Source organism: Rhinolophus hipposideros (assembly GCF_964194185.1).
Source record: "Rhinolophus hipposideros genome assembly, chromosome: 11".
Classification (NCBI taxonomy): Eukaryota; Metazoa; Chordata; class Mammalia; order Chiroptera; family Rhinolophidae; genus Rhinolophus; species Rhinolophus hipposideros.
This window is the reverse complement of record NC_138057.1, coordinates 80,144,658-80,170,937: the sequence shown is the minus strand read 5'-3', so window position 1 is coordinate 80,170,937 and position 26,280 is coordinate 80,144,658. Positions and strand designations below refer to the sequence as shown.

Below are 26,280 nucleotides of genomic sequence, written 5' to 3'. Positions count from 1 at the left end.
TCAATTAGCAGCTCCCTGCACAGGCGCCCAGCGGTGGGTGAAGTGAAGACCGCAATGGCATTGGAGCTGGACTGCTTTCAGGAAGCCTCTCCCGAGCGCCCGCTTCCCAAACTTGGGAGCTCTCCCTGCGCACGCCAACCTTTGCCCCTCTGGAGAGAAAAGGCTCAAGGAAGCCAAATGGATGTGGCTGAGAACCAAATCTCCTCTAGGCCCCTCGGGGGGAATCTACTGTGCAGGGCAATTCTAGTTGCTGGGGGAAAGGAAAGTAGCCGACTGGACGGCTTTGCTAGGGAGGTGGCGAGGCTGGTGGACAGAGCGCCGGGAGAAGAATCAGGGCGTCCAGCATCAGCTGAGGAGGTCACGCTTCAGCCCAGCAACTGCACTGTGGACATCGACCCCTAGAAATCCTGCACAGGTGTAAGGTCATAGGGGGAAGGACAAACAACTTGGATGCCCAGCGATGGGAGACGCAGACAGCTGACCAGGGTGACGTTTGCAAATGGGAGTGAAAAAGCAAGGCGCCACGCAAAGTGATTTGTATGGCTGAAACCATACTAAATAATACACATTACTTAAGGACATCTAATGGTATAGCAAAAATGTGAAAACCTGGATGGAAAGCTTGCCTTTTCCAAGCTCAGGATGGTCCCCGGGGACCAGAGGGAAGCGTGTGGGGCTAGGAAGCCATGAGAAGGGGCTTCAAGCTGTATTGCTTTACTTCTTTAACAATAAAGAAAAGGATAGGAAGCAAATGTGGCCAGATGGTAACGTGTTAAATCATTAAATCCGAGTGGTGGGTTCACTGGAGCTAGTTGCGGTGCTTCCGAACTTTTCTATTTGTTTGGCGAGTTTCCTCATAAACATAAAGATAGGACTGGCAAAACTGCTACTCAGAAAAGCATTTATACCTGTCATCACTTGGCTGATGACAACTCGTCACTGATTACACACCACTTTCATATATTCATATATTTCAAAATTATAACGGGCAACACGTAACAAAACTTCAGGGCCAGCCATTGTAAAATAATAATTCTAAAGGCGGTTTTCTCAAAACTCAGCGATTTCTACAATGCAGGACTTTGTGTTAAGATGCTTTGATATTGTAGGGGGGTGAATGGTGAGTGCCCCCTGAAAAGGCATGTCCTTTCCTAACCCCCAGAATCCATGAACGTGAAGTGACCTAGTTTGGAAAAGGAGTCATTGCAGATGTCATTATCTTAAGGAACTTGAGATCCAATCACCTTGGATTATTTGTGTGAGCCCCAAATCCAATGACAAGTGTCTTTATTAGAGACAAAAGAGGAGAGATGTGGGGAGAGGCCATGTGACGACAGAGACAGACATTGGAGCCATGTGGCCACAAACCAAGTAATGCCTGGGACACCAGAAGCTGGAAGAGGCAGGAAGGATCCTTCCGTAGAGCCCCCGGAGGGAGTGTGGCCCTGTGGCACCTTGATTTAGGACTTCTAGGCTCCACATTATGAAAGAATAAATTTCTGTTGTTTTAAGCCACTAGGTTTGTGGTCATTTCTTACAAAGGCCTCAGGAAACTAATAGCTGGAGCTCAGTGCCCGACAAGTCTGTGCCTAGGAAAGAGTCATCTCGTGCATTCTTTGGCATTAGAATATTGGCTGTTCCCAACACTGGGGCTGGATTGCAAGCCAGCCATCTGTTCTTTCTCATGCAGTCAGTCAACAAACATTTATTGAGTGCCTACTATATCCCAGACACTGGGGATACTGCAGAGAAAAACCAGATGTGACCCAAAGTCTCCCCGTGCCCTTTTTTCCGCCCTCCTCTGCCCACTTAGAAACAACATGGATTGTTGCCTGTTTTATTTTGTGTCTTACTTCCTCTCAATATCACCCGGCATAATGCCCAGCACAAGTGGGCACTAGATGAGCGCAGAGCATAGGTGGAAATGACAAATGTGGCCACGTGATTGTGGTCAATTGTCTCTGGGCCTTCATTTTCCCATCTATAAAATGGGGATAAGAGAGATGCCACCTAAAGGGTCATTCTGAGGGTCACGTGAGTTTAAAAATGGAAGCTGATATTATTATTAATCAAAATTAATGCAGGACACTGGGGGTGCAGCACGATTGGCTGCCTCCATGGGGCCTCCTGAGGGAAAGGGACTGAGCTGGTTGGTGCTCGGCAGAACACACTCATTCTCTCTGGTCAGTCGGAGCGGCAGCAGGATGTGGGGTGATGTGTCTGGCTCAAGTCCTGGCTCTTCACGCGGTGCCAGGGGTCTGGCTGGCTCCCAACAGTACCAGTTCTTCTACGCCCCATGTCACAGGGGGCCACCGTGTCACCAGAGGAGCAGAACCAGCCACATCCCAGCAACACTTGTGTCGAGGTCAGAGGCTGCAGAGGCGAGAAGGGGCCCATAACCAGGCCAGGCACGGAGCCCACTCCCCACGCTTTGCCCACGGAGGCGGGCAGGTGAGGCCCAGCTCTGGAAAAATCAAACGCAGGAGCCTGAGCCTGCGTGGTGTGATGCCGGGGAGGCCCCAGGGGGGGCGGCCACCGCCTCTCAGCCTCGTTAGCGCGCTGACCCTGGCCCCGCTGCTCCTGATGGATGATGGGGTTCCAGCAGGACAGGCCCCGGGGGAGCGGCAGCCCTATCCATTACGGCCCATCAGCGCCTCCCTGAGCCCTCCCTGCTCCAAATGCCATGAGCTGTGGGCCAGGAATAAATCTCTGTCTGGGCCGCAGGAGAGCTGAGAGGGGAAAAGGCAAAGCATGAAAAATGTCTCCTCCCTGGCCCTGCAACAAAGCTGCCTTGGAGGAAGGCGCGAGCAGGAGTTTGGGAGAGGATGGAGCTGGAGCGGGAACTGCTGGGCTGGGGTCCCAGAGAGGCTGGGATTCCAGGAAAGGAAGGGGGGGGAGGATGGGGTCCGCAGACCACACCTTCCCCCAGCTGCGTCTCGCTGCCTGGGCCCCTTTTAACAAAAGTCCCTCAAGATCAGGTCCATGGAAGCAGGCTGGCTCTGAGGAGGAGGGGCCCCCTATTGGACCCCGTTTGGGGTGATGTGCAGATCTGGGGTGCCAGCCACCTCCAGCTCCTGTAAGAATCTGTTTCTACTGCTCAGTGTGAGGGTCCTGGAGTGAACTGCCTGGACACGAGTCCCCACGCTTGCATTTATCAGCTGTGACCTCTGGCTAAGGGACATAACTTCTCTGTGCTTGCCTCAGTTTCCTCGTGGGTAAATGGAGAATTAATTGGGTTACTCTGTGGAAAGCCGGGTCCCCACTAAGTGCTCGTCAGCACTGGCTCTTGATTGCTGTAGCTGTTGTTTGTAGATGCTACCTACCCCACTGCTGGGGATTCCCTCCACGACAGGCAGCTGCTCCATCATGGCCGGGGCTCGGGATAAGAAATGACTTCCTCACCCAGAGCCTGGCTCGTCCTCACAGAAGTGCGCAGCCTGTGGATACAGACAGCAGCTCTGGAAGGAGACGTGGCTCAAATCCTGGCTCTGTCATGAATGGCCATGTGGCCTTGGGCATGTGATTCCCTGAGCCTCTGTTTCCCCATATGTAAAATGGGGATAATAGCCCCTACTTGGTAAAGTGGTGAGGATTTAATGAGATGATGCATGTAAAATTCTCAACGTCGCGCCCGTCAGCTGCTTAGCAAGGGCTCTTCAAATGTTAGTGATGAGTATTGTCCCACAAAAACACACACACCGGTCCTTGTTTTGTCCTCCTAGCAGAGCCTTAGAGAGTTGAGGACTGTCTGTATTTTTTTCACATTCAGCAAGAAGACCTCATTCTTTTCATATTCTTTGTACGTGGTGTGGTCTTTCTCCCCCCACCCCCATCCCAACCACCATCCTGATGTCTCCCCTCTGGACATTCTCCTGTTTATGGGCCTTCCATTAATGTATGATGCCTCACACTTTTTAACTTGATGCTACAAGTGTGACCTGAGCAGCAGAATAGAGTAGGAAAGTCACCTCCCTTGTTCTGGACTTGCTACCTCTATTAATCTGGCCAAGGGACACAGTAACTGTTTGAGGCAGCATCACCATGATGGGGAACACAGCAGAGTCTGTTAAATGACGGGACTGTCTCTCTCTGAGTCTCGAGTGGACTGTTTCTTCACTTTCATTAACTCTGCCTCAAAGCCTTAAAAGGCCCTGTACCATATTTCTCCCCAACAAATATTTATTGAGTGCCTACTATGTACCAGGCTCTGGTGATATCGCGTTGGACAAAACCGACATTGTTCCCTGCCCTACAGGGCCTGAGTGTCCAGTGAAGAAGGCTGGTACAAAGCAGAGAATTACAGATGCCCCTCAGCTTATGATGGGGTTATGTCCCAATAAACCCACCGTGAGTTGAAAATATTGTAAGTGGAAAATGCATTTACCACTACACTGCAGAGCATCGCTTGTTGACCCTTGTGACTTTCTGGGAGCTGGGGCTCACTATTGCTGCCCGACATCGCAGAAAAAGACCAAAATTCAAAGTACCATTTCTTCTGAATGTGTATTGCTTTTGCAGCCTCACAAAGTCGATACATTGTTAAGTCCAACCGTCGTGTTTAACTACAGTTGCTGTCGGGCTGCAGAGCAGACTGAGGGACGGGGCAGGGGGCGTCTTTGCCGGGCTGGATGTACTAATGCGTTTCAGGTGCGATGAGGGGGTCTTTGCGAGGCGCACATACTCCCCCTTGTGGTCGGCCCGTTTCATGCAGCCGGGTTTCAGGCCGCGAATAAACCCCGAGTTGGTCTCCTCATCGTGGAACTGTGGTCAATCTCTGGGACAGGCGCCTGAGATTGGGGCGTATTATTATTGTATAGGAGTTTGGGTCGGTGGCTTGGATTTTGGCCGATGGCTTCAGCAGAAACAAAACCACCCAGAGAGATTGATGGGCCTATTGTAAATTTGTAAAATAAATCAGCTTGGCAGAGAGATTCAAAACACCTGTCAGGCAGCAAACATTTTTTAACAGCCTGTGGAATTTCCTCCATCCTCCACATTTGTCAGTGTCGGGCTGATGATGCATCTGATAGCTGGGCGAGCAGCCGCTCAGACAGAATGGTGGGCTGGCAGCATCGCCTCCCTTTCTCCTGTGTCTTATTTTCCCATGGTCTGAACATGTTCAGCACCGGCACTGAAGGGGCCTAGACTAGACTAATTGGTGGGTTAGCTAAGTATTCTGTCAAAGTGGCATGTTGCTCGCGGCTTCCTATACAGATCCCAGTGAGGTCGTATGTTCATGTGCTCATTTAGCAAATGTTTCCTGAGGACCTCTTCAGCAAGGGCACTGCGGTCAGGGGGGAAGGCACTGAGGGTACTGGGCTGAGCGAAAGCGGGTACGGCCCTGCCTGGAGCCTTCCGCGCCATCAAGGAGTTTGTTTATTGGGAAATAGGAGGCCACTGAAGGTGAAGGTGAAGAGAAGTGACACGTCAAGAGGGAAGTCACTGGGCTCGTAGGATGTGTTCAGATTAAGTTTAAAGCTTTCAGAAAACTCCAGACGGGATAGCCTTACACAACACGCAGATATTCTATCTCAGCTCCCCTCTAGTGCAGAAAAAACTTAGGTAGCACCCCCCCACCCCCCCGTTCCCTCCATCCTCATGTTTGTTAGCACATCAGCACCACCACCACAGCTGTGCAGGCCAGACCAGTCCCCATCCCAGTGCACAGCAGCCAGGGGCAAATGACGTCACTCCTCTGACCCTCTGTCTCTTCTTTTGTCCGATGAGGAGGTAGGAGTTCCAACCCGGCAGTCACTGAGCTGTTCAGAGTTGTTTAAGGAGAGGATGCATCTGAAGTGGTCGGCTGACATGTAATAGTAATAATAATACATAGTTGCCATTATGAGTTCAAAGCAGGGTCTACCCACCTTTATCTGGCTCATGTCACACACTGACCTGCAGGGGCCTGTTTGCTCCTGGACGGAGTGATGGATCGCCCTGCTGGCATACTTGCCTTTGTGTGTGGCCTGAGGCTCCCAGGCAGGGCAGTGGGAGAGCCCTGGGTGCCCAGAACCTGCCAGGAGCAGCACCAGCTGCCGCCCAGCTCTCACTCTCCTCCCCTCCTTGCCGCCTCTGACTTACCATAATCGACAATGCTGGACCAATTAGGAGCAGTAACTATTAAGATGTGCCAGGGGCATGTGAACATTTGCAAACACTTATTAAAATGCATCAATAATTAAGTGCTTCTTTCATAGTTACATTTGTGGCCTCCAGACATGTCTGTTTATGGACCTTGGGTCGCAGCATGCTTTGAGAGCTGTGTTATGGCCTTACACACTGGTAATGAAAATTTAAAATTCTTCCCTGACTTGAATTCTGAGATTTGACAGTGAAGCGGTAGGGCGAGAATACACAGGCTCTTCCCAGCTGCCTGATGCTGGAGGTGCGGCCTTCAAAGCCGGCCAGCCAGACGGGGTACAAACCCAGGCTTGGCCACGGAGCAGCTTTGGGTAGTGCCTGCACCCTCCCTTTCCTAGCCTGTCACATGCACAGAATGCCACCTGCCTGAGAGACCTAATGGGAAATGTCTGCTGCGTGTGAACTCAAGTCGTGGCAGCTTCTGTTAGTGCTGACCCTACTGTGATCGGAGGGAAAAGGAGGCAGCTGGTAGCTTAGGGATCAGATGACAAGTGGACACCGGTGGCTGCAAACTCGGTGCCCATTAGGACCAGGCAAATACGAAAACGAGACAGCCAGGCTGGGTGGAGGTTGGAATAGACAGCAGAGCTCCCAGGGACTCTGTCCCAAAGGGGCACTGGATTCAGCCCTGGCCCCTGGGGCCGGGCAGGAATGTGCACTCAGGCCGCCTGGGCTTCTGACTTTGTCAGAGAAGCGAGACATCCAGGTGTTTATATGAAATCTCTTGACTTTTAAAATGTCGCAACTCGTTCAAACTTTTTTCTTTTTCAGTTCCTGCAGGGGCCAGACAAACATCTCTGTGGGTTGACATGTCTACGTGGGCCCCCTTTGCCAGGTATGTGCTTCGGTCTTTGGTTCCTTTTAGCCACAGAGGCTGGTGGATTGAAATGTCCCTTTCCAATTTAGTGACAATCTGTAACAAATTGGTGTGGACTGGGAACCAAATCGGCTAACTGGAAAGGAAGTAATTGAATAATCACCAGTTGGGTCCCATCTGGTACTGAGAGGTTGAGTGGGCAGGTGGATGGAGGTGTGGGCTGCCTCTCACATCTGTTTATTTTGTCCATCGTGAACTATATAAAGGACAAGAGGATTTGATATTGGGGGGCAGGGGGAATAGCCGTGGTCAGAATTTTATGTCACGTGGCAGTTACAACCTCCATTCTTGTCAGCGTCCTTAGCTTCCAGTGGGCTTCTCGTGTATTTACTCTGAGGTGGGACTTTATTTCTTAACATATCTGTAGTTTTGAGTGATGGCGCTCGTTTGTTTCTTCGTTTATTTATTTATTGGACCCAACAACTCCTCGGGTAGTCAGATGTAATCGACTCGGTTTTAAACATGCTTTTAAAGTAAAGAAATAAATACGATGGAGGCTCGTTCGTAAAAGGTGATCATTAGAGAATGGGCCGTGGCCCCATATCTTTAAAGTAATAGCCCCATTACGAAGGGGGCGACGATTTTGTAGCTATTCTTTGCATTCATGGTGTAAGGTTGAGGGGCTTTGCGGGCAGGTTGGGCATCTCCGTAAAAGCTTTTCCAGCAGCCATTTAACCTCCATTTACGAAGAAATAAAGCGAAATTGATGCTGATTTGGGCCTGCTTTGGGGGATATTTTTGTTCCATAAAAGCCCTTTTGCTTGCAATTTGCTGAGCTGCCCTGTCACATCAGAAAGGGCTGCTGCTGATAAAGATAAAGCTTTATAGCCGCAGTATTTGCTGCTAACAGCAACCTAATGCAGCATTTTCATTTTTGTGCAATTAATGTTAACGTCCGCTACGAAAATTGTCATTAAATACCATTTTAAAATCCATTCAATTTGCATATGCAAAGCCCATTTACCATCACAGAAGATGTAGCGGGCACTTCATCACGTCCTTTCCCCGGAATTGTAGCCACTCGATTTTTATAGCAATTGAAGATTTTATATTGAAAGCTAGATGATAATGGATATCCTTTCTGATCCCAGCTGACTTCAGCTTTTCCATTGTATGTGGGAAAATGCTGCCCCAGTACCAGAAACTGTGGGTGTTCACGATGCACCTCTGTCCCAAGGAGGCAAGACATGGAAGAAAGAGCCCTGGACAGGCAGCCTGCCAGCCTGGCTCCAGACCTGGCTCTTGTCTGGTCACAACTTGCCATCTGACCTTGGGCAAGTCTGAGCTTCTATTTTCCTGTTTTAAACAAGGGCTTTGAATAAGGTGACCGCTGATATCTGCGTATTTCAATATTTTACATTTTTCAATATCAGCACTCTACGTTGAGAATCCAGGTTAAGCCTGGCTGTGAACTTGGGGAGGTCAAGTATGAACTTGGGGAGGTCAAGTACTCTCTTCTTGCCTCAGCTGTCTGTAACCCTACCTATTGCCTGCACAGGGTTTTAATGACAATGAAATGAGATTGACATGGAGACAGTACGTACCTGAGAGTCCCAGAATGCTGGGTTATGCTGTAATTTTTAGAAGGTTAATATTTACAGATGAGGAAATGGAAACCCTGGAAGGAACGAGAGTTGGAGGCAAAGCTGGAACGAGGACGCCAGGCTGACGCAGCCAGGGCTCCTTCTCCACACCAGGCTGTCTATGAGACACTGGTGACCAGTGTGGACAAGTCTAGTGAGCTGGTGCACAGCGGGGACTCTCTGTCCCTCTGCACCCTGGCAGTCTGTGAGAAAAAGGACAAGGAGGGCACACGTGCCGAGGGGCTGCAGGTGAGCGGGGCGGGGGCTGTCTGGAGATACCCAGCACTGCACGGACTGCCTTGGGGCGTTGTATCAAAGGTGGGGTAAGGACCCTGTACAGACGATTAGTTCATGCAATCCAGAAGTGACTGTCTAATGTGTCTGTGGTGTCGCATTCTAGGTTTTGAGGGCTGGTGAATAGAAATGCATTTCTGGTGAGAGAGATGTGAGGCCATGCAGGTGGGAAAGCTCACTGAAGAGATGATGCTGAGCTGAACTTTGAAGAACAAGTAGGTTTTACCAGTTAGGACGGTGAGAAAAGGCAGAGGGAAAAGCATACGAAAATATGGTGGCATACACTGGGGAAAACAGCAGGGAGGTTCCTCAAAAAATTGAACACAGCATTACCATATAACCCAGCAATTCCTCTCCTGGGTACGTACCCCAAAGAATTGAACGCAGAGATCCGAACAGGTATCTGTACACCCGTTCAGAGCAGCATAATTCACATTGGCCAAAAGGTGGAAGCAGAGTAAATGCTTCCATCCATCAGTGGATGATGGATTAAACAAAATGTGGTCTATACGCACAATGGAATACTATTCAGCCTTTAAAAGGAAGGAAATTCTGGCACCAGCTACAACATGGATGAACCTCGAAGACAATATGGTAAATGAAATAAAGCCTGACACAAAAGGTCAAATATTGTATGATTCCATTTAGATGAGGCATCTGTAATTGTCAGGGACAGAAAGGAGAATGGTGGCTACCAGGGAGTGAGGGGAGGGAGGGATAGAGAGTGAGTGTTTAACCGGGACAGAGTTTCAATTTAGGAAGATGAAAAAGTTTTGGAGGTGGGTGGGGGGGGTGGTTCCCCAACAATGTCAATGTATTTTAACGCCACTGAACTGCACACTTAAAAATGGTGACTCTTAATGTATATTTTACCACCATAAAAAAATGATTAGAAAAAATTAAATAAAACACAAAGAAGGAGCAGCTGAAAACAAAAAGAAGAAAGTATGATGGCGTAGCCCAAGGAGGGTATCTAACCTAGGCACAGCGAGAGGGGGAAGGCGGCAGGCTGGGGAGGGACTGCCGCTGGCCTTGAACGTGGGCAAAGCAGGGCACTGCTACGCAAAGGAGCCAAACACTGGCTTTTCAGTGACAGGCATCTGGGCGGGGGCTTTGGGCCGCGGGGGGTCCCAGGCTGCTTGCTCCTGGCTGAGAGCAGTTCTTTCGTTTATTTGTACTGTGCAATGTGCAAATAGCAGTAATTTTGTAGTGATGATAAGCTTATGCTGCGATATAGTGTGGGTTAGGAAGCCCTGCTGTAGAGGACACCTGCGGATCTTGCTTGCTGTTTTATGCTGCGGTCCCCCTTCCGGGAACAGAACCCCTATTTGTACACCGGCCCCTGTGGATTGTGGGAACTGATTCCAACCACACCCCCTCCAAGGAGGGGCAAGGGATCGGGCCTGGCCAATCAGAACATCAGAATCCCCTGGCCTCAGCAATTGGTTCAAAGGCAGACATGTGACCCAAGACTAGCCAATCAGTGTATTTCACAGAGCTCACAGTGGCTGTTTCAGGGATAGGCATGGCACCAAAGAACTGATAGCAAGGATTTTATAGTTCCTACGCTCTTCCCACGAGAGTCACTAAGAGAATAGGACATCAGAATGGAACTGCTCCTGGCCATTTTGCCACGTGAGGAAAAAGCTTATCGAGAACAGAGCCACAACTGGGATGCGCGGCCAAGCCACGGAGAGACGCACCAAACGCTGCTGACATGGCTCGATTGCCTCGATCCAACTATGCCCCGAGCTCTGCCTCTGGGCTTTTCAGTAATGTGGGCCAATAAATTGCCCTCAAAAAAAAAAAAAAGGCAGTTTGCGTTGAGATGGATCACATGCAACCACATGTTCCTTTTAGAGAATGTCACGCATGCCAAGGTCGTGGCATGAGGCAGCGGTCGGCCTCTGAACCAATCCCGGTGGCCAAGGTGTATGAAGTGCATCGATTGGCCGGGCCGGGATCACTTGCCCCTCCCTGGAGTCAGGGTCCTGCTCCCAACATTGTCTCGAATTTAATCACAGCCTATGGTGAGCAATGGAGCCTAAAGCGCCAACCACCTTACCGTGACCGGATCCCAAAGGTCGTATCCGGAGGGAGAGAGGGCAGTTCCTTCTTCATCTTCCGGTCATCCTGGTCACTGATGCGGATGTCATTGAGCCGACGGTAACGGAGGTTCTCAGCGGCCGTCACCAGGCCGGCTCTCACGGCCCCGCGATTCATGGCGACGTAATTCCGGGTCAGCTCGTGGGGGCAGGGGGACTGCTGTTTAAACACGTGCCAGTGTCCGATGGCTGAAGGCAGGGAGGGACAGACCAGTGCAGCGGTCAGTCTGGGGAGTAAAGCAATCCGTGGCGTCTAAGAAGAAACGGGGGCCGTGGGTCCTGCGCCTTCCCAGTAACCTGGAGTCTATCAGTCCCGCTTGGCTTCCTGGAGAGGGAGGGGTCAGGAGTCCCAGAGAGTCCAGAGGGAGCCTGAGCAGCTGCCGGGAGCTGGGTTCACCTGGCCTTGACCTCCTTGGGTGGGCCCCCTAACCTTGATTCCTACCCAATCCTGAGCGCGTTCTGTCCTTGCAGCTTAAATGGCACCGCGCTCAGTGTCTTGCCTGAGGACAAGGTTCCACGCTGGCTGAGGTCCTTGCAGTTTCCCTGACTCCTTAGACCTGGACCCTGCTCAGTCCTCCCATCTTGGCCAAGCCCAGGCTGTGGTTTCTACCAGAGCTGTGCTGCGGGGCAGGCCCCTGGGCTCTTTGCCTGGAGCGTGGCCAACTGCCAAATGGCCAACCTAGGTCAAGAGCTCAAGCCCCATGGGCTCCACAGCGTGCTTGCTCACCTTCGGGGACCCCTCCATCCAGTCCCCGGGTGTAGAGTCCGTAATTAAAATTAATTCCAGGCAGACTGTAGCTTCTTTCCCGGGGCTTCCCGAGTTCAGCCTGTTGGGAGAAGGACAGAGAACAAATGTGAGGAGTGGAATCTCAGACCAACCCTATTATGACAAACTCAGCAATGGGGAGTCACCGGGGGCTCCGAGTGTGGCCGGGCATTGAGCCACCTGACTGTGTACTCACGCTAAGGGGCCAGTGAGGGCAGCAGAGCTGTGCTGGCGGTGGTCAGGTGAGAGAGGGCCGTGCAGTCCCTGCTCCGAGCAGCTGTACTTGGGGTCCAGCCTAGGCCTGCCTGACTGGAAACATCTCAGATGTGCATGTGCTGAAGGGCCCAGTTCCCTGAGACTCACCTGGAGGCCATGTCAAGGAGGGGTCATCTTTCCTACCTCTTTATTCCTACCCGGTGACAAGGCTCACTGTCGCCCTTGGTAGCTGAACAGCTATTCTGACTCTCTGGGTCTCTGGTGAACTCCTTCCTGACTCCCCCACCAAAAGGGGTTTGTAGGAACAAAATTGTTGTATTCCCAACCATGTTGATTCCCCCCATTTTATAGATAGGGAAACTGAGACCTAAAGAGGTAGAGTCATTATCTCATTATCCGGGGCTCCTAAGGGGTGGGGCTGGATTTCAAATGCAGGTGTGGCTGGGCTCTGGGCTGGAGCTCTTAGACGTTGTTCGGCCACACTCCCTGTCAGCAGCTTCCTGAGGTCAGAGACCCTACCCTGGAGGGTGTTTAGAATGCCATCATCTTCATCACCATCAATGAGCATTTGCTGCGTTCTGTGTTCTGGACACAATATTCAGTTTTGCATACGTTTCTGTCAATCCTAACTTTCTCCTTCCATCTCGTCTACATCCCCATCTCTCCGGCTCCCAGGGACCTGGGCACGTAGAGGTAAATAGATGATCAGGGAGCAGCTGTAATGGCTCATCACTGCCTTTGGAATAAATCCCTCCCTGGGGCTGGCAGTCCAGGCCCTGCTCCCTCCACCATCCACCCCTGCAGCTGCCTCTCCCAGGCTCCCCAACATGGCCCTGTGGTTTTGGCGGAGTATCCTACTCCCCTCCCTGAGGGGTCCATGGGCGGCCCAACCTCCTGGAATGCCCTTTGCTCCTGGCCTGCCCTCCCTACTTGTTGTCATTCTTCAAGCTCTCTCAGGTTCACAGTGGTCTCTCCCTCACCTGGCTCTGGTATCTCTTACTATCTGTCCTGCTTATTTGGGGCTTAGGACTTAAGTGACCTGGATTTCTATGAACAGACATGCCAGGCCAGCCTGCCTGGATGAAAAAGTCCTACATGGCCAGAGCCATAGCCTCTATTACCTTCTTCTTCTTGGTGGTACATAGTAGGTGCTCAGTTAATACCTGCGATGAAAACCTCTTCCTCTGGGAAGTCCCCTCAGTTCGCCCTCAGTCCAGACAAGCTTCCTTGTGTGTGGCACCGTAGGGTTCTGATCGCCACCTTCAGGGCACTTTCAAAATTACACAGTAGTACCTACTACAGCAGGGATGGGCCTTGACGAAATATATGAGGCTCATTGAAGAAGCCAGTCACAAAGGATGTATTGTAGGATTTCATTTACGTGACTTGTCTCGAATAGGCAGACCCACAGAGACAAGGTATATTAGTGATTGCCTACAGCTGGGAGGGGGAGTGGACTGGGACGATGGGGGTGGGGGGTGATGGCTAAGGAGGTGTGGGGCTTCTTTCGGGGGGAAACGAACATGTCCTAAAATTGATTGTGGTAATGGTTGCACAATTCTGTGAATATACTAAAAGCCATTAGACAGTACACTTTAAATGGGTGAATTGTGGGGTGCGTGGGTTATATCTCAGTAAAGCCATAAGAATTACAAAGTGATTAAGTTGTTAATTGCCTGATAATCAGTTTAATGTCTGTCTCCCCCAGTAAACGGTTTGCTCAGTCTTTATTTATTTATTAAAGGTTAATTAAAATTTTTTTTAAAAAATAGACTTTCTTTTTTAGAGCAGTTTTAGGTTCACAGCAAAATTAAGCTAAAGGTACAGAGAGTCCCCATAGACCCCCCTGTCTTTCTATTTTCACCCCTCTTTTCCCCAGGGACCAGCATAGAACTGATGCTAGTTAATAGGGATTGAATGGATGAATGAATGAATGAATGAATGAAGTGCCTACTTGGAGACTCTGTCAGCTCTTTTCTACACAGAGCCTGATCAGTTTGCTCCCTCTTCTTTCCCATCTCAAGCCCTAGGCCCTGACCTTTCTTGGGAGCTCCGGAGTTGTGAGTTCCAGGTGGGTGCGTGGGGCCTCTGCTGGGTGGTTTGTTTGAATTCCTTGCACACGATTCACTCTGAGCTGCAGACAAAGCTCTGGCTTCTCATTTGTTTATGAAAATGATCTGGCCTCTCTGGTGACTGCCGGGGAAGTTAATTAAAATGTGACTTCTCTGGGAGAGGCCCCCCTCCCTCAGGGCAGGTGTAGGTGGGCAGACTTCCAGCTGGCAGAGGACCGACAGACAGACTCGGGAGCTGGCTGCCACTCTGGGCGGGTGGAGGGGGTGGGGAAGCAGGCAGGCTCTCCACGCTTTTTAGCGAGGGTTGTCTGAGAATCAACAACTGCCGAAGCACACAGAAGGCTTCGCTGCAAAAATCATCCCAGTGGGAGGTTCATTCATTCTTTCACTCCACAAATATTTATCTTCGAGCTATTCTGTACCAAGCCCTGTGCGTGGAGTTCAAAGATGAACAAAGAAGATGCGTAGCCCCTGCCATTAGGAAATTCATCGTCTTACAAAAAGGACAATTGAACAAGTAATGAAAGTTAAGTACACCAGGGGAGGTTCATGACAGGAGCCCAGGTTGCCTCTAGGTCTAAAAATCTGTGAGTCTGTAGAGTGAGACAAGATATTTGCAACACATGTATCTGACAAAGAACTCTTATCCATCATATATAAAGAGCTGCTACAAATCAATAAGGAAAAGGCAGGCGATCTTATAAAACAAAATGAGCAAAATATTTGAATAGGCACTTCATTAAGAGGATGTCTCAGTAGCTAAGACTTGTACGTCAAGGTGCTCAACCTCTGGGAAATGCAACATAAAAACTCAATGTCTGGTGAAAACGTGGAGTAGCCGGAATACTCATGCACTTGGTGGGAGTCTAAACTGGTACAACCACTGTCGAAAACTGTTTAGAGTATCTATTAGAGCTGAACACATGCCTACCCGATCACCCCCTCTTGGACACCCAGCAGAAGGGAGAGCCCGTGTTCTCCCAAAGATATGCATGAGAATGCTCGTAGTGGCTCCATTTGTGAGAACCAAGTTCCAGAAACAACCAAAAAGGCCATCACGGTGGATAAAAAAGTGGTGACATAATCATTCCATAGAACACTCCATAGCAGTGGTTCTCAATTGGGGGATGTTTTTGCCCCCCTCCCCCCACCTCCTCAAGGACATTTGGTCATATCTGGAGACATTTTGGGTTGTCACAGCTTGGAAGGGAATACTACCACCCTCCATCTGGTGGGTGGAGGCTGGCGGTGCTGCTAAACATCCCACAGTGCACAGGACAGCCCCACCCCCAACAGCAAAGAGCGATCTGGCCCCACATGCCAGCAATGACAAGGCTGAGGAACCCTGCTGTACAACAAGGAGAATGGGAGAGCAGCCATACACAACCACATAGGTGGTTCTCACGTAACGTGTGGTGTGAAAGAAGCCGGACACGCAAGGTAGGCACTGCTCCACGCAGCTGAAGTTCAAACTCAAGCACGACTCATCTGGTTTGGGGAGTCAGAAGCGTGGGTCCCCTTGGGCGGGGACAGTGGTTGAGAGGGCAGCACAAGGAGGCTTCACGGGTGCTGTCCTGTTGTTTCCTGACCTGATGTGAGTGACCTTCACACCCATTCGCCTGTGACTCCGGCCAGATGTTGAAAAAGCAATGGCTTTTCCATATCCCCCCGGAAGACGAGTGCTGCATAAACACAACAAAAGAGAAACAACAGCAGCACACAACAGCAACTTATTGGTTCCCAGAGGGTTCTCTGGGACTGTTTCTGAGACTTGTATGGTGGGGATGGTGGTGGCAGGGTCACATCCGGAAATCTCTAAGAATGCAAGGCTGGTTTTCTCATGTCCTCCGACCTTTCCAGACTGGCATGTCATCCTCGACATGGAGTAGAAGTCCCCAAGAACTTGCTGAGAAGCAGATTCAGCCCCTCCCATCCTGGCAACTGGACTTCCTTCCCTCTCAGCCAGGTTACTCGTGGCCGAGAGGGCCACTTGCAGGAAATCCAAAGGGCCCCTGGGCCTGAGAACACCTGCAGAGCTTTGAACGGCGGGTCTGCCCGAGCTGGAGCTGTGGGAGTTTGCCCTGATCGGTCCCTCTATTCCACTGGCCCCCAAATACCTCCCATGCTTGAAATTCCACCCTTGGCAATTTGGTCCTTTAGATTCAGGGGCCGCGTATCTCAGAGACCCTGCCTGTGAATACCCCAGTATTCGCCCATTACCAGCTCATCTGCCCCGTCAGACAAGCTAACTGGACATCACATCCTGGCCCCACCCTGGTCCCAACACCACCAACCATGGCTATACCTGTAATCATGGAGACCAGGAGCTTGGGTCCACGCAGGCGCTTCACCCCATTACTGTCAAGGCTTAGAGCAATCCTACAAAGTGGCTACGACCACTTCTGTTTTCAGACAGCTTTAGTGCCGTGTTTGCTCAAGGCCGCACAGCTGACGAGTGGCCAGGCTGGATATGAACCCCCATCTGACAGCAATCTTTGCTGCCTCTTCACGACTCGCTTGGCATTTAGCATAAACTACCCCGGGCCAGCCACTGTCTTTCGTGTGCACCAATCTTAGCTCTGCAGGAAGGGTGTACTCACGTGCCGCCCTCCCACCCCCAAACACACGGAGTCCATAGCCTGATGTCCAGGAGACCCCAGGTAAAGTCTGTTCTTTGATGTCTATACTGGGGGTTAAGGAAATTACTGTCACTTCAGAAAACACTGTAGGCCTGAAGTGACCTGAATACAGGACAGCTAAATCATGACTGGGTCAGAGGAGAGGTGGGCAGAAAAGGGAAGAAAGATACAGATCTTGGATTGGCATTTTGAGAAAAGCTGACCTGAAGAAGATTGCAGTGGGGCAGGAAGGGAGGGCAGGAGAGCTGAGGGTTCTCCGAGGGACTCCCTGGAAACAGGAAAGAGCATTGAGCCAGAGGTGGGAGGGCCTAGCACTGACCCTGGGCCTCCTTCCTCCCTTCCTCCCTTCCTCCCTTCCTCCCTTCCTCCCTCCCTTCCTCCCTTCCTTCCTTCCTTCCTACCTACAAAGAAGAGCTGGCTAACAGAGGGGTCTGCAGGTCTCTGGGGACATCAGGGAGCTGTGCAACACCAGCTAAGGACTAACAAACAGGTGCTCAGAGGAATTCCTGACCCTGAACTTTTGGAGGCACAACCTGGTGGTGACAGACGTCTGAGACCAGCTGCTACTGAAACGCAAGGGAACCGGAGGCCTGACAGTGTTGGTCACCTGTTTTTCCATGGCAACCCCCTCTGATGTCCATGAAACTGACTAGATGTGGCCACTGATCTCAGCTTTGAGCAGCCATCCGTGTTCCCTAGCAGCCAGCTTCACCAGCCCAGAACAGGATGAAAGATTGTACAGAGGCAAAAGGGGCCTCCTAGTCAGCGCTCAGGCTGGAATGTGCAAAGGTCCTGGGGCCGGTGGCACAGATGGACTGTCGGGGCACATGAGGGCTGGGAGCACCCTGCCTGCACCAGGATCCCTCGGAAGCACCACAGTCTCTTTCCTGCAGAAGTAAAGAAAGCAATGGGGAAGAGAGGCAACGTATGGAGCACCTCCTACATGCAAGCCTCCTGCGATGCCCTCTACGCTCATTTAGCAAACCTCTTTATTGAGCATTTACTATGTCCTGATTGCTCTGGTGCTTCTCCATGAACTCCACCAACCCCACTGTGAGGTAGGTTTCCCATTTTACAGATGGGAAAACGGAAACGAACAGAGGTTCACACTTGCTCCAAGCCACCCAGGTCACAAAGAAGAGAGCTGGGATTAAATTGAGCTCTCTTGAACATCATAGCTCTGTGCTTAGCCCCTCACAACAACCCTGTCTATGAGGGAGGCCACATTGTCATCAATGCACAGATGGGGAAATCGAGGCTCAGAAATGGAACAGACCAATGAACCCCTTTCCTCCTCAAAAGCCAGGCCTCCTTGCATTTCTCATTTCTTATGGCCGAATTCTGAGGCTCCTCATGCAAAGTCCTCAAGGTCTTTTAAGAGGCACACCTCAGCTTTGCACACAGAGAACTGTGGTATATCGACGCTATTCAAATATGGTTCACTGGCTGAGCCCCTTGTCGTTGAGGTGTGAGGGTCAAGAGGTGAACATGGAGAAAAGTACTAGCTTTGGGTCTGACCACCCCACCCTTCTCAGCCGCTTTCAAACTGTGCCTTTTTCTAAGCTTCCTCTGTCATAAAGTGGCTTGGCTGGAATACAGCTCTGGGTGACAGCTGTCCCCATCAGCAGACAGCTTCATTAAACCTCATTAAGATGTCATCCCTCTCTGCCTTATTTCTCATCTCTCAGCTCTAATTAAAACCATCTCTCTTCCCGTCCCAGGGGTCCTGGGATTCTCTGGGCTCCTTCTGCACAGCAGCTCCCTCTGCTCCCCAACTTGAAGGACCAGGCCCTGGAACCCCGCCCTGGGAACCAGGCCGCTGGCCCGGAAGCCCCCTCGGAGCAGCCGGTCACCAGCATGAGGACTGTTGGGGCTTTCCAGAGGCTAGCACAGTGGCATTTCCTGCGGGCCTCTGCCTTAGGCCTCGGAGCCTCACCAAAGCCCATTTTCCTGGGACAATTTCAAAACAAGTGACCTGGCCTTGCATCTCAGGTCTACTCATTTTCTACTCAATATCTCTTAAAAAAATTTTTAACCAGTCCCCATTTCCAACCGGAGAGGCAGGAGTGGGTGAAATCAGTGGGCTTTGTTTAGGATGGCCTAAACTGGGTCTTGCTCTGGACAGACGGGCCAGTGGTCAGCTCCAAAATGGTGGGTGTTCTGCCTGGGAGCGTGGTGTCGCGGTTCTAGACCTGCCTTAGAGGTGAGGGGCAGCTCTGTGAAGGACCCGCTCCCACTTCCTGGCCGTGGCACAGAATGCAGCTCATCAAGCCCCCAGCCAAGTCTCAACTAAATGAATGTTTGTTCGACAGTGGAAAAGCCTGCACTCACTTTCCTGCATCCTATTAAAGCGTAGTTCCGTGAAATCCCAGTTATGGCCTGGTAGTTATTAAATAAATATCTGTATATGGTTACTTGGTGCATGCATATGCACATACACCGTTTTGCTCACGGAGGGGTAGTTCATTATTATAAAACAACTTAAGATCCTCGAATGAAAAGCACAATATAAATGCAAATTGTGGTCATGATTAGCATAGAGAATATTTATTTATTTCCATAATGAGGACCTCAGATAAACAACCATGTGAAATAAGGTGCATTATGCATCAAAGGGCTCGGGCGTCGTCTTACAAGCCAGAATCTCTGAACTGTGTGCCTGTGTGGGTGGCAGTTGAGCACCACAAAATCATACTGAAGCCACACCGGGAAGACCACGTCCACGTAGGATCAAAGGCATATAAAATAATGTCAAGTGAAAACAGAAGCACGGCAGAATTCAAAATTTTACATATACTATCCTTACAACCGTGTAAAAGAAAACTCATTGGAAAAGCACGGAAAGGAAACACGCCATCTAACCGATTATGGGTGTGTGTGTTAATAGTTAGAGATAGGGGCCTTTGGGGGAAGGGGGAGGGTGGAGATTTCACTTTTATAATTTAAAATATCAAAAGGCTGACTTACAGCATAAGTATCTATGTTATGACCTGCCAAAGTGTAGGTTCTTGTAGTCATCACAACTCTGCTGTGAGTTTATAATGAGGGTGGAGTTTGCTGCTGCTGGGAGGGGCGCCCCGCGGCGGGGCTGGAGAGTAGGGAGCCCAGCATGCTAATGTCAGGCAGAACTGAATCCCGGCTCTGCCACTTTCTGTGTGACCATGGGCAAGTCACTTAATTTGTCTTGTCCCCCGTTTCCGGACCTGTAAAACCTCCACAGGCCACATAGAGCATTTAGTGGCATCTGGCACAGAGTGCGTGCTCAATACACAGTGGTTTCTGTTCCCACTGTGGTTGGTGGTGGTATTTTTAGAGCAGCTCTCCAGCTCAGGCCAAGGGGTGCCCACACACCCCACTGGGCCCTCCCTTGGCTCTCCCGGCTCTGGACTGCCTGTGTTTTCCCACCCGCCTCGTCCCCCCATCCTCTGGGGCAGCCCCGGCTCCCTTCGTGCTGCCAGTCCCGTTGTTGTAGCTGATGTATGGCCCTTGCCGCTGTGAGGCGGTCACAGTGACAGGGCCTGGCGTTCCCTCCCCTCCCCCTCGACAGCTTGAAACCAGGTCCTTCATTTGCATTTACATGATCTCGCTGTGCAGCTTATGAGATCGAGAGATTTATTTGCTACTTAGCTTGATGTTTGATTACACTCAGAGAAGGCTGCGAGCAGCAAAGTGCATGGACGCATGGCTCCGGGCCCGCAGCCTCTGGGGGTCGGTAACTCAACAGCAGGTTTAGGTGGATGAGGGGGAAACGTGCAGCGTTCTGAAAAAGGCAAACGTGAGAGGTTGGAAGGGACAAACACCATGATTGGGATTTTTAAAAATATAAAAGAACAAAAGTAATAGAAACTGGCTAGGGGTCATCTGTGATTATGAACTGACCCAAATCGCTCTTAGGAGGAAGCTCATTGACCTGGGGAGCGAACCCCCAGAAACTTTTCCTCTTGGGCAGAATCAGAAGCTCCTAAAGGAGGCGGTGCCTCCAGCATGGGTGGGCAGGGAGGATAGACTCCCGCGTACAGGTACGGCTCTTGAATCTGAACGTCTGGTTCAATACCGGCTCTGCCAGTGACACCTGTGTGGCTTTGACCTAATTACTCAACCTATCTGTACCCCAAGTTCAGATGGATAAAAAGGGGAAAACAAGATCCCTTCTTAGGTCAGTGGCTGAGATGAATCAATGAGATGGCCTGAGCTCTGCTGTGGACCCCGAGCAGTTGCCCAGTAAAGGGAGCTGTGATGTGGACAAACGACGAGTTTCTGAAGATACGAAGGATAAAGATAAATGCCCAACAGACAGAAATCACTCGGTGCAGTACTTTGCAGTCCGGTGTCACTTCTGTGCTTTGGGGGTTATCCACTGTGTGGGGTTTCATCCCAGCCCCTGGGAGGCCAGCTCACAGCTGGGGCGCGCTCAAGGAAGGCACACTCGTTTTTGTAACAGTCTGAGCTGGGCATAGTTAGGTGCGGAGAGCTGGTTCCGTCTTCCCACGCCCGTCACATTCCCGACGCAAACAGAAGTCACTGGGCACCTTACTGGGATTTGCCAGTTTAGTGTTTAAGAACACGAGTTTGGGGCCACACCGCCAGGGTTGGAATTCTGGCTTCTCAGCTCTGTGTGACCTTGAGCAAGTTGCTTAACCTCTGAGCCTCAGTTTCCTTACCTACAGCACAGGCATAATGAGAGGGCACAGCTCGTAGGGTTGTTGGAGCATGTCACAATGCAGGGCAAGTTCTAGGCAGAGAGAGCCTGAAAGGTTCCTAATAAAAGGCAGTGCTGCTCGCCAGTGGTTCTCGTGAGCCTCGCCACCATTTTGAATTATCAGCGACTTTGTCTCCATTGGTGTGAATGGAGAACTAGCTATAAAATTAATATGTCCATTTGGTGGTTCTTCGAAAGTTAAACATAGAATTAATTACCAGATGACCCAGCAATTCCACGTCTAGGTATAGAGCCAAAGGAACTGAAAACAGGTGTTCAAACTAATATACATACATGCATGTTTGTGGCAGCATTATTTACTCACAAGAGCCAAAAGATGGAAACCACTCAGATGTCCATCTGCTGAGGAGTGAATAAACGAAATACACTCTATCCACAGACAGTTGTATATTACTCAGTTGTAAAAAGGAATGAAGCACTGGTACACGCTGCCACGTGCGCGAACCTTGAAAACACATGCTGAGGGAAAGAAGCCGGACACAAAGGCCACATGTTGTAGGATTCCATTTCTATGAAAGGTCCAGAACAGGAAGCAGACTAGTGATTGCCGGGGAATGGAGTGAGGGGAGATTAGGAGTGATTGCTTAATGGGGTCTCCTTCTGGGGTGATGAACATGTCTTAGAAGTAGATAGAGGTGGTGATTGCACAACACTGGGAAGATGATAAGTGCCACCAAATTGTACCCTTAAAACTGGTTCGTGGTTAATGTCATGTGAACTTTGCCTCAGTAAAAAGAAAAACTAATACGTCCAAAGGAGGGATATACCATGCCTCCCATCCAAGCAATTTAGGAAACTCCTCTGTCTTAGGGATGGGAAAGGAAAGAAATGCAAATAAAGTGACTGCTGTCTCACTGCAGGACAATGTGGTGGGAAAACATAGTTCAACTTTAAGGAACTGAGACTGTGTGGAGGTGGGGGCGGGGCACGAGGCTGGGACAAGGACATTTGAGGCCATGTCCCATCGATCTCCTTGCTCTGAGGTCCAGATGGCGGAAGCTGGTGCAGGCATGTCTATTAGAGGCTTTCTAGGTTTTCATGAAATACTTGTTTTAAGGGACGCCCAAGGACCAGTGAAACGTGATGGATTCCACCCCACGTTATGTCCGTCCTCGGCTTCGTGTGGCCTCACTTTTGGAAGGCTGCTGTGTTTGGGGAGTGGGGGGGCCCTGGACTGAGAGAGTCCAGAGACCTGGGTGCTAGTGCTTGTCAGACTCACGTGTACCGGGAACACTGGAGATCAGTGACTTTCCCACAGTATCTCAAGGCTCAAAGCAGAGCACAGAGAACCTCAGGGGATGAAGAAGAAAGGGTCTCAGGAGCAGAAGCCCTCATCCTGACCCAGCCAGGTGGCACTATAATACATGTGTCAGACATCTTTTGAAGAGCGGGTTCTACGGCTTTAAGAAAGAAATGAGAAGGCCAACTCAGAGGCCTTCTCTAGCTTCCATCCAGTGTAGACAGATGGGGTTTGAATCCAGATTCTGATTCTCCTTTCCACGTGAACTCTTTGAGTCTCCGTTTCTCACCATGTGTGAAAGAGAGATAACTGTCACCACCTCAGGATGTAATGACAAGATTTAGATGAGACAATGACGTGAGGCACCCAGGGGTGCCTAGCACACAGTAGGTGTGCACCAGCTGGGAAGGGCTGTTCCTTTCTCTTTCCTCTCCAAGGGGCCACCAGTTTGGGAAAAGAAGGAACACCTGCGAGCCTACTTTGATGTGGCAACTGACAAGGAAAGCAGTAAGTTTCCAGACTTCTGAGAAGTAACAAACAAAATAAGAGGTCGCCTCTGTCAAGGTGCGGCTGACAGCATAAGAAATAGGTGGCATATTCATTTGGTCGTTTGGTCAGTTCATCTGTCAAAGGTCAAAGCCAGTGAACCACAGAGGGAGCAGATTTAAGAAATGGACTCCCTACCAAGCAAAAGGGATGGGGGAGAAAGAAAAAGAAAAAGCACAGAATGATCTATGTACTTTTCAAAACTTAAAGCAGAAATCAAAGGGAAACTGAACTGTTTTAAGTTTTGACAGCTGCAGGGATCATTCTGTTTGGTTACTCTATTTATGTTTTCGTTTTCTTTATAAATTCATTGAAAATCAGATCATGTAATAGGGAAGAAAAATGTTCAGTGTCCCCCCCAACCCCCCATAAACCCTGTTCCTTCCTGAGAACAGATGAAAACGCCAGCTCCGGTGACTTTCGTTTTGATGTATATTTCATAATACCTCATTGATTGTAAGTTTTATTTCCATGTCAATAAAAAAACTGGTATTGTAATAAATGAGAAGGAGTTTAACACAAAATGGCAGCTGACCTGTTACCACAGCAGATAACGGAAGCGGAGGAAGTGAGTGTGCAATGAGGCCTGTTAATAAGGAAGGCTATTGATTTCAGCAGGAAGCAGGGTGGCTGGCGGACAGAGTCCTGCTGCTGCCCCCCATCCCCCCGTCTTTGCTGCCTATGGGCTTGTTTGCTGATTGGTCTTGGCTGCCATTTTATAGAGGAGGTGATGTGAGGACCTAAGCAATGCTTATTTGTTTTAGCAGAGGCGGCGGGGCGTAGGGCTGTGAGTGGTACCTAGGAGCATACGAGATGGATAATAAGCTGGGTGTGGAGAGAGGTGTGTAGGGAGTAAGTTCAAGGATTTGGGCTGATCAGGGAGAGACATGACCGTGAGAGGCATGCACATGCAGGCGTTATTGGTGGCACTTGGACAGGGGTGTACAAGATGGAAGTCCCTCCCAGTATGAGATGCCCAGGGGCTTATGGGTGAGGGACCGCCATCCAGACGGGAAAAGGAGGATCAGGGAGGGGCTCGGGTGTCCAGGTGATGTCCCTCAGAACAGGGCAGGGAGTGTCTAGGTCCGAGAGCACCGAAGGGCAGCAGTGGACTGCGGTCTTATGACAATGAGGTTCTATCTTACCAACGGCCAACAAATGCTGGTGTCGTTTTGAGGGGTATGCAAAGCAGGCAGGCCCTACATGGCTAAAAATCTGCTTCTTTGAGCTATCTTTAAAACAATCGGATGTGTAAAAGTTTGAGTTTGGTGCTAGTGGGCTTTTGAACTAACAGGTCTCTGCCTGCTATGAAGAAATAAACAACCACGGAGCCCACCCACAGGAGCCGTCTTCGGCTCATTTATGTAGTAAGAGCTCCGCCAATACAAGAGGGGCACTTCTGCTCCCAGATCCAGCCTCGTCACATACCCACTCTTTCACTCTCCACTTCTAGTGTTTTCATTCAGCTCCTTGAACTTGTGGGCCCTTCTCACGTAGAATCTGCGTTCAGTCACCTCCCCCACCTCATCGATTCTTGCGCTACTTAACTCCTAGCTTAAATGTCACCTCTTTGGAAAGGCCTCTGACTCTATAGCTCCGGTTAGAAACCCCAGCAACATGACCTTGTTTATTTCCCTTCCTGGGCCCATCTCATGATGACTGATTGTTTGGGTGGTGGTTTCTGCCACGTCTCACTCAGCTACATGACAGTTGCATGAGCACAAGGGCAGGTCTGTCCCATTCACCATGTTATCCCGGTGCCTGGCACACAGTAGGTCTCCTGGCACACACATTTCTGGAATGCTCACGTGGCTGAGTGCCAGGGAGTGCTGCAGGTGGCTGGTGCTCTGCAAGCTCATGGAAGCAGTGCTTCTCCCAGGCCTGGGCCACCTGGGGCAGGTCTTGTAGAACAAACAGCATGGGGAATCTACTCCAAGATTCTCCAGGGAGGTGAGCTATGAAGGTACAAAGTAGAAAAGCCCTGCCCTGCCCCACTGTGGGCCCCACAAGGAAGGTAGCACTTCTTGGACTCTATGAGCAGTGGAACTAGGCTGTGATTATGATAGGTGGGCAGGAACCAGGAGGAGCAGGAGACTGGAGGCTAAAGGGGAGGGCCAATCTAGGAGGGCAGCCTAGAGGTGGCTCCCTCTCCCCTTCTCTGGCCTCAGTGTTGCCATCTGTAAAATGAGGACGCAGAGCTAGCGGACCTTGAAAGCCCCCCTGACTCTACTATTCTCTTTTTGGAGCATGCCTAGGTCCACATCACCTAGATCCACGTCATCTGATTCTTTTGTTCAGGAAGGCAGAGCAGCACAGTGGGAAAGCTTTAGGGCTGGCCTGATCTGGGCTCCAAGGTCAACTCTCCCATTTGTTAGCTCATCTCTCAATGCCACCAGATTCCTAGGCCTGGAGCAAGGAGAGAATAGTCAATGCCCTTCACATGGTAGGTCTTACTAAGTATCTGCAGCAGGGTGGGTGGCAGTTACTATTAGACTTGATACTACCTGTTACACTTGCACAGGCAGCATCCGAGACTGCTGCCCAGCTCCTGCCTGCCTGCCCACACTCACTCAAGCAGAATGACCAGGGTGCAGCCAACTAGGCTGCCCTGAGATGGGACTCCACCCCTGGCCTCTCTGGCACAACTCGCCAGCCACTGTGAGGACCGTTTAGGGTTTTGGAGAAGTCGTACAGATGGTGAGCTGCACCAAATACGACGAGTGGCAAGTATTTGAAGAATGTGATAATGAAGACCTTGGAGCAGACAAACCAAGGCCAGTCCTCCATGACCCTCCCCACGCACCCACCCACCCACGTGGCTGCAACTACAGCGGAACACTGGAAAGGCCGGGGCTCCATGCGTGGGAGAAGGGAATGAACCATGAAAGAGAAGGTCTGAGCTCCCCTGAAGACGTTCCATGCCAAAGACATCTGAGCGATCTCGGCGGAGGATGAGGGCTGTACTATAAATGACTTAATGGGTGGCTTTTTAGGTGGAATAGGGCTGCGAAACTCAGGTAAAGATTTCAAACATATGGCATAATTGCTACATGTGAAATCTGTTTGTACTCCACTTTTAGT

At 50.5% G+C, this 26,280-nt stretch overlaps 1 protein-coding gene across 2 annotated transcripts in view; it reads right to left on the bottom strand.

Moving 5' to 3' along the window:
* The window catches only part of CFAP77 (cilia and flagella associated protein 77), a 118,351-nt gene that overhangs the window by 42,017 nt on the left and 50,054 nt on the right, over positions 1 to 26,280 (bottom strand). For both annotated transcript variants that reach the window (XM_081065930.1, XM_081065931.1), the window contains exons 2-3: positions 11,728 to 11,827; positions 10,961 to 11,189 (exon numbers count right to left, since the gene is read on the bottom strand). In XM_081065930.1, coding sequence (XP_080922056.1) covers positions 10,961 to 11,189; positions 11,728 to 11,827 — 329 coding nt within the window. The remainder of the gene's footprint in view (positions 1 to 10,960; positions 11,190 to 11,727; positions 11,828 to 26,280) is intronic.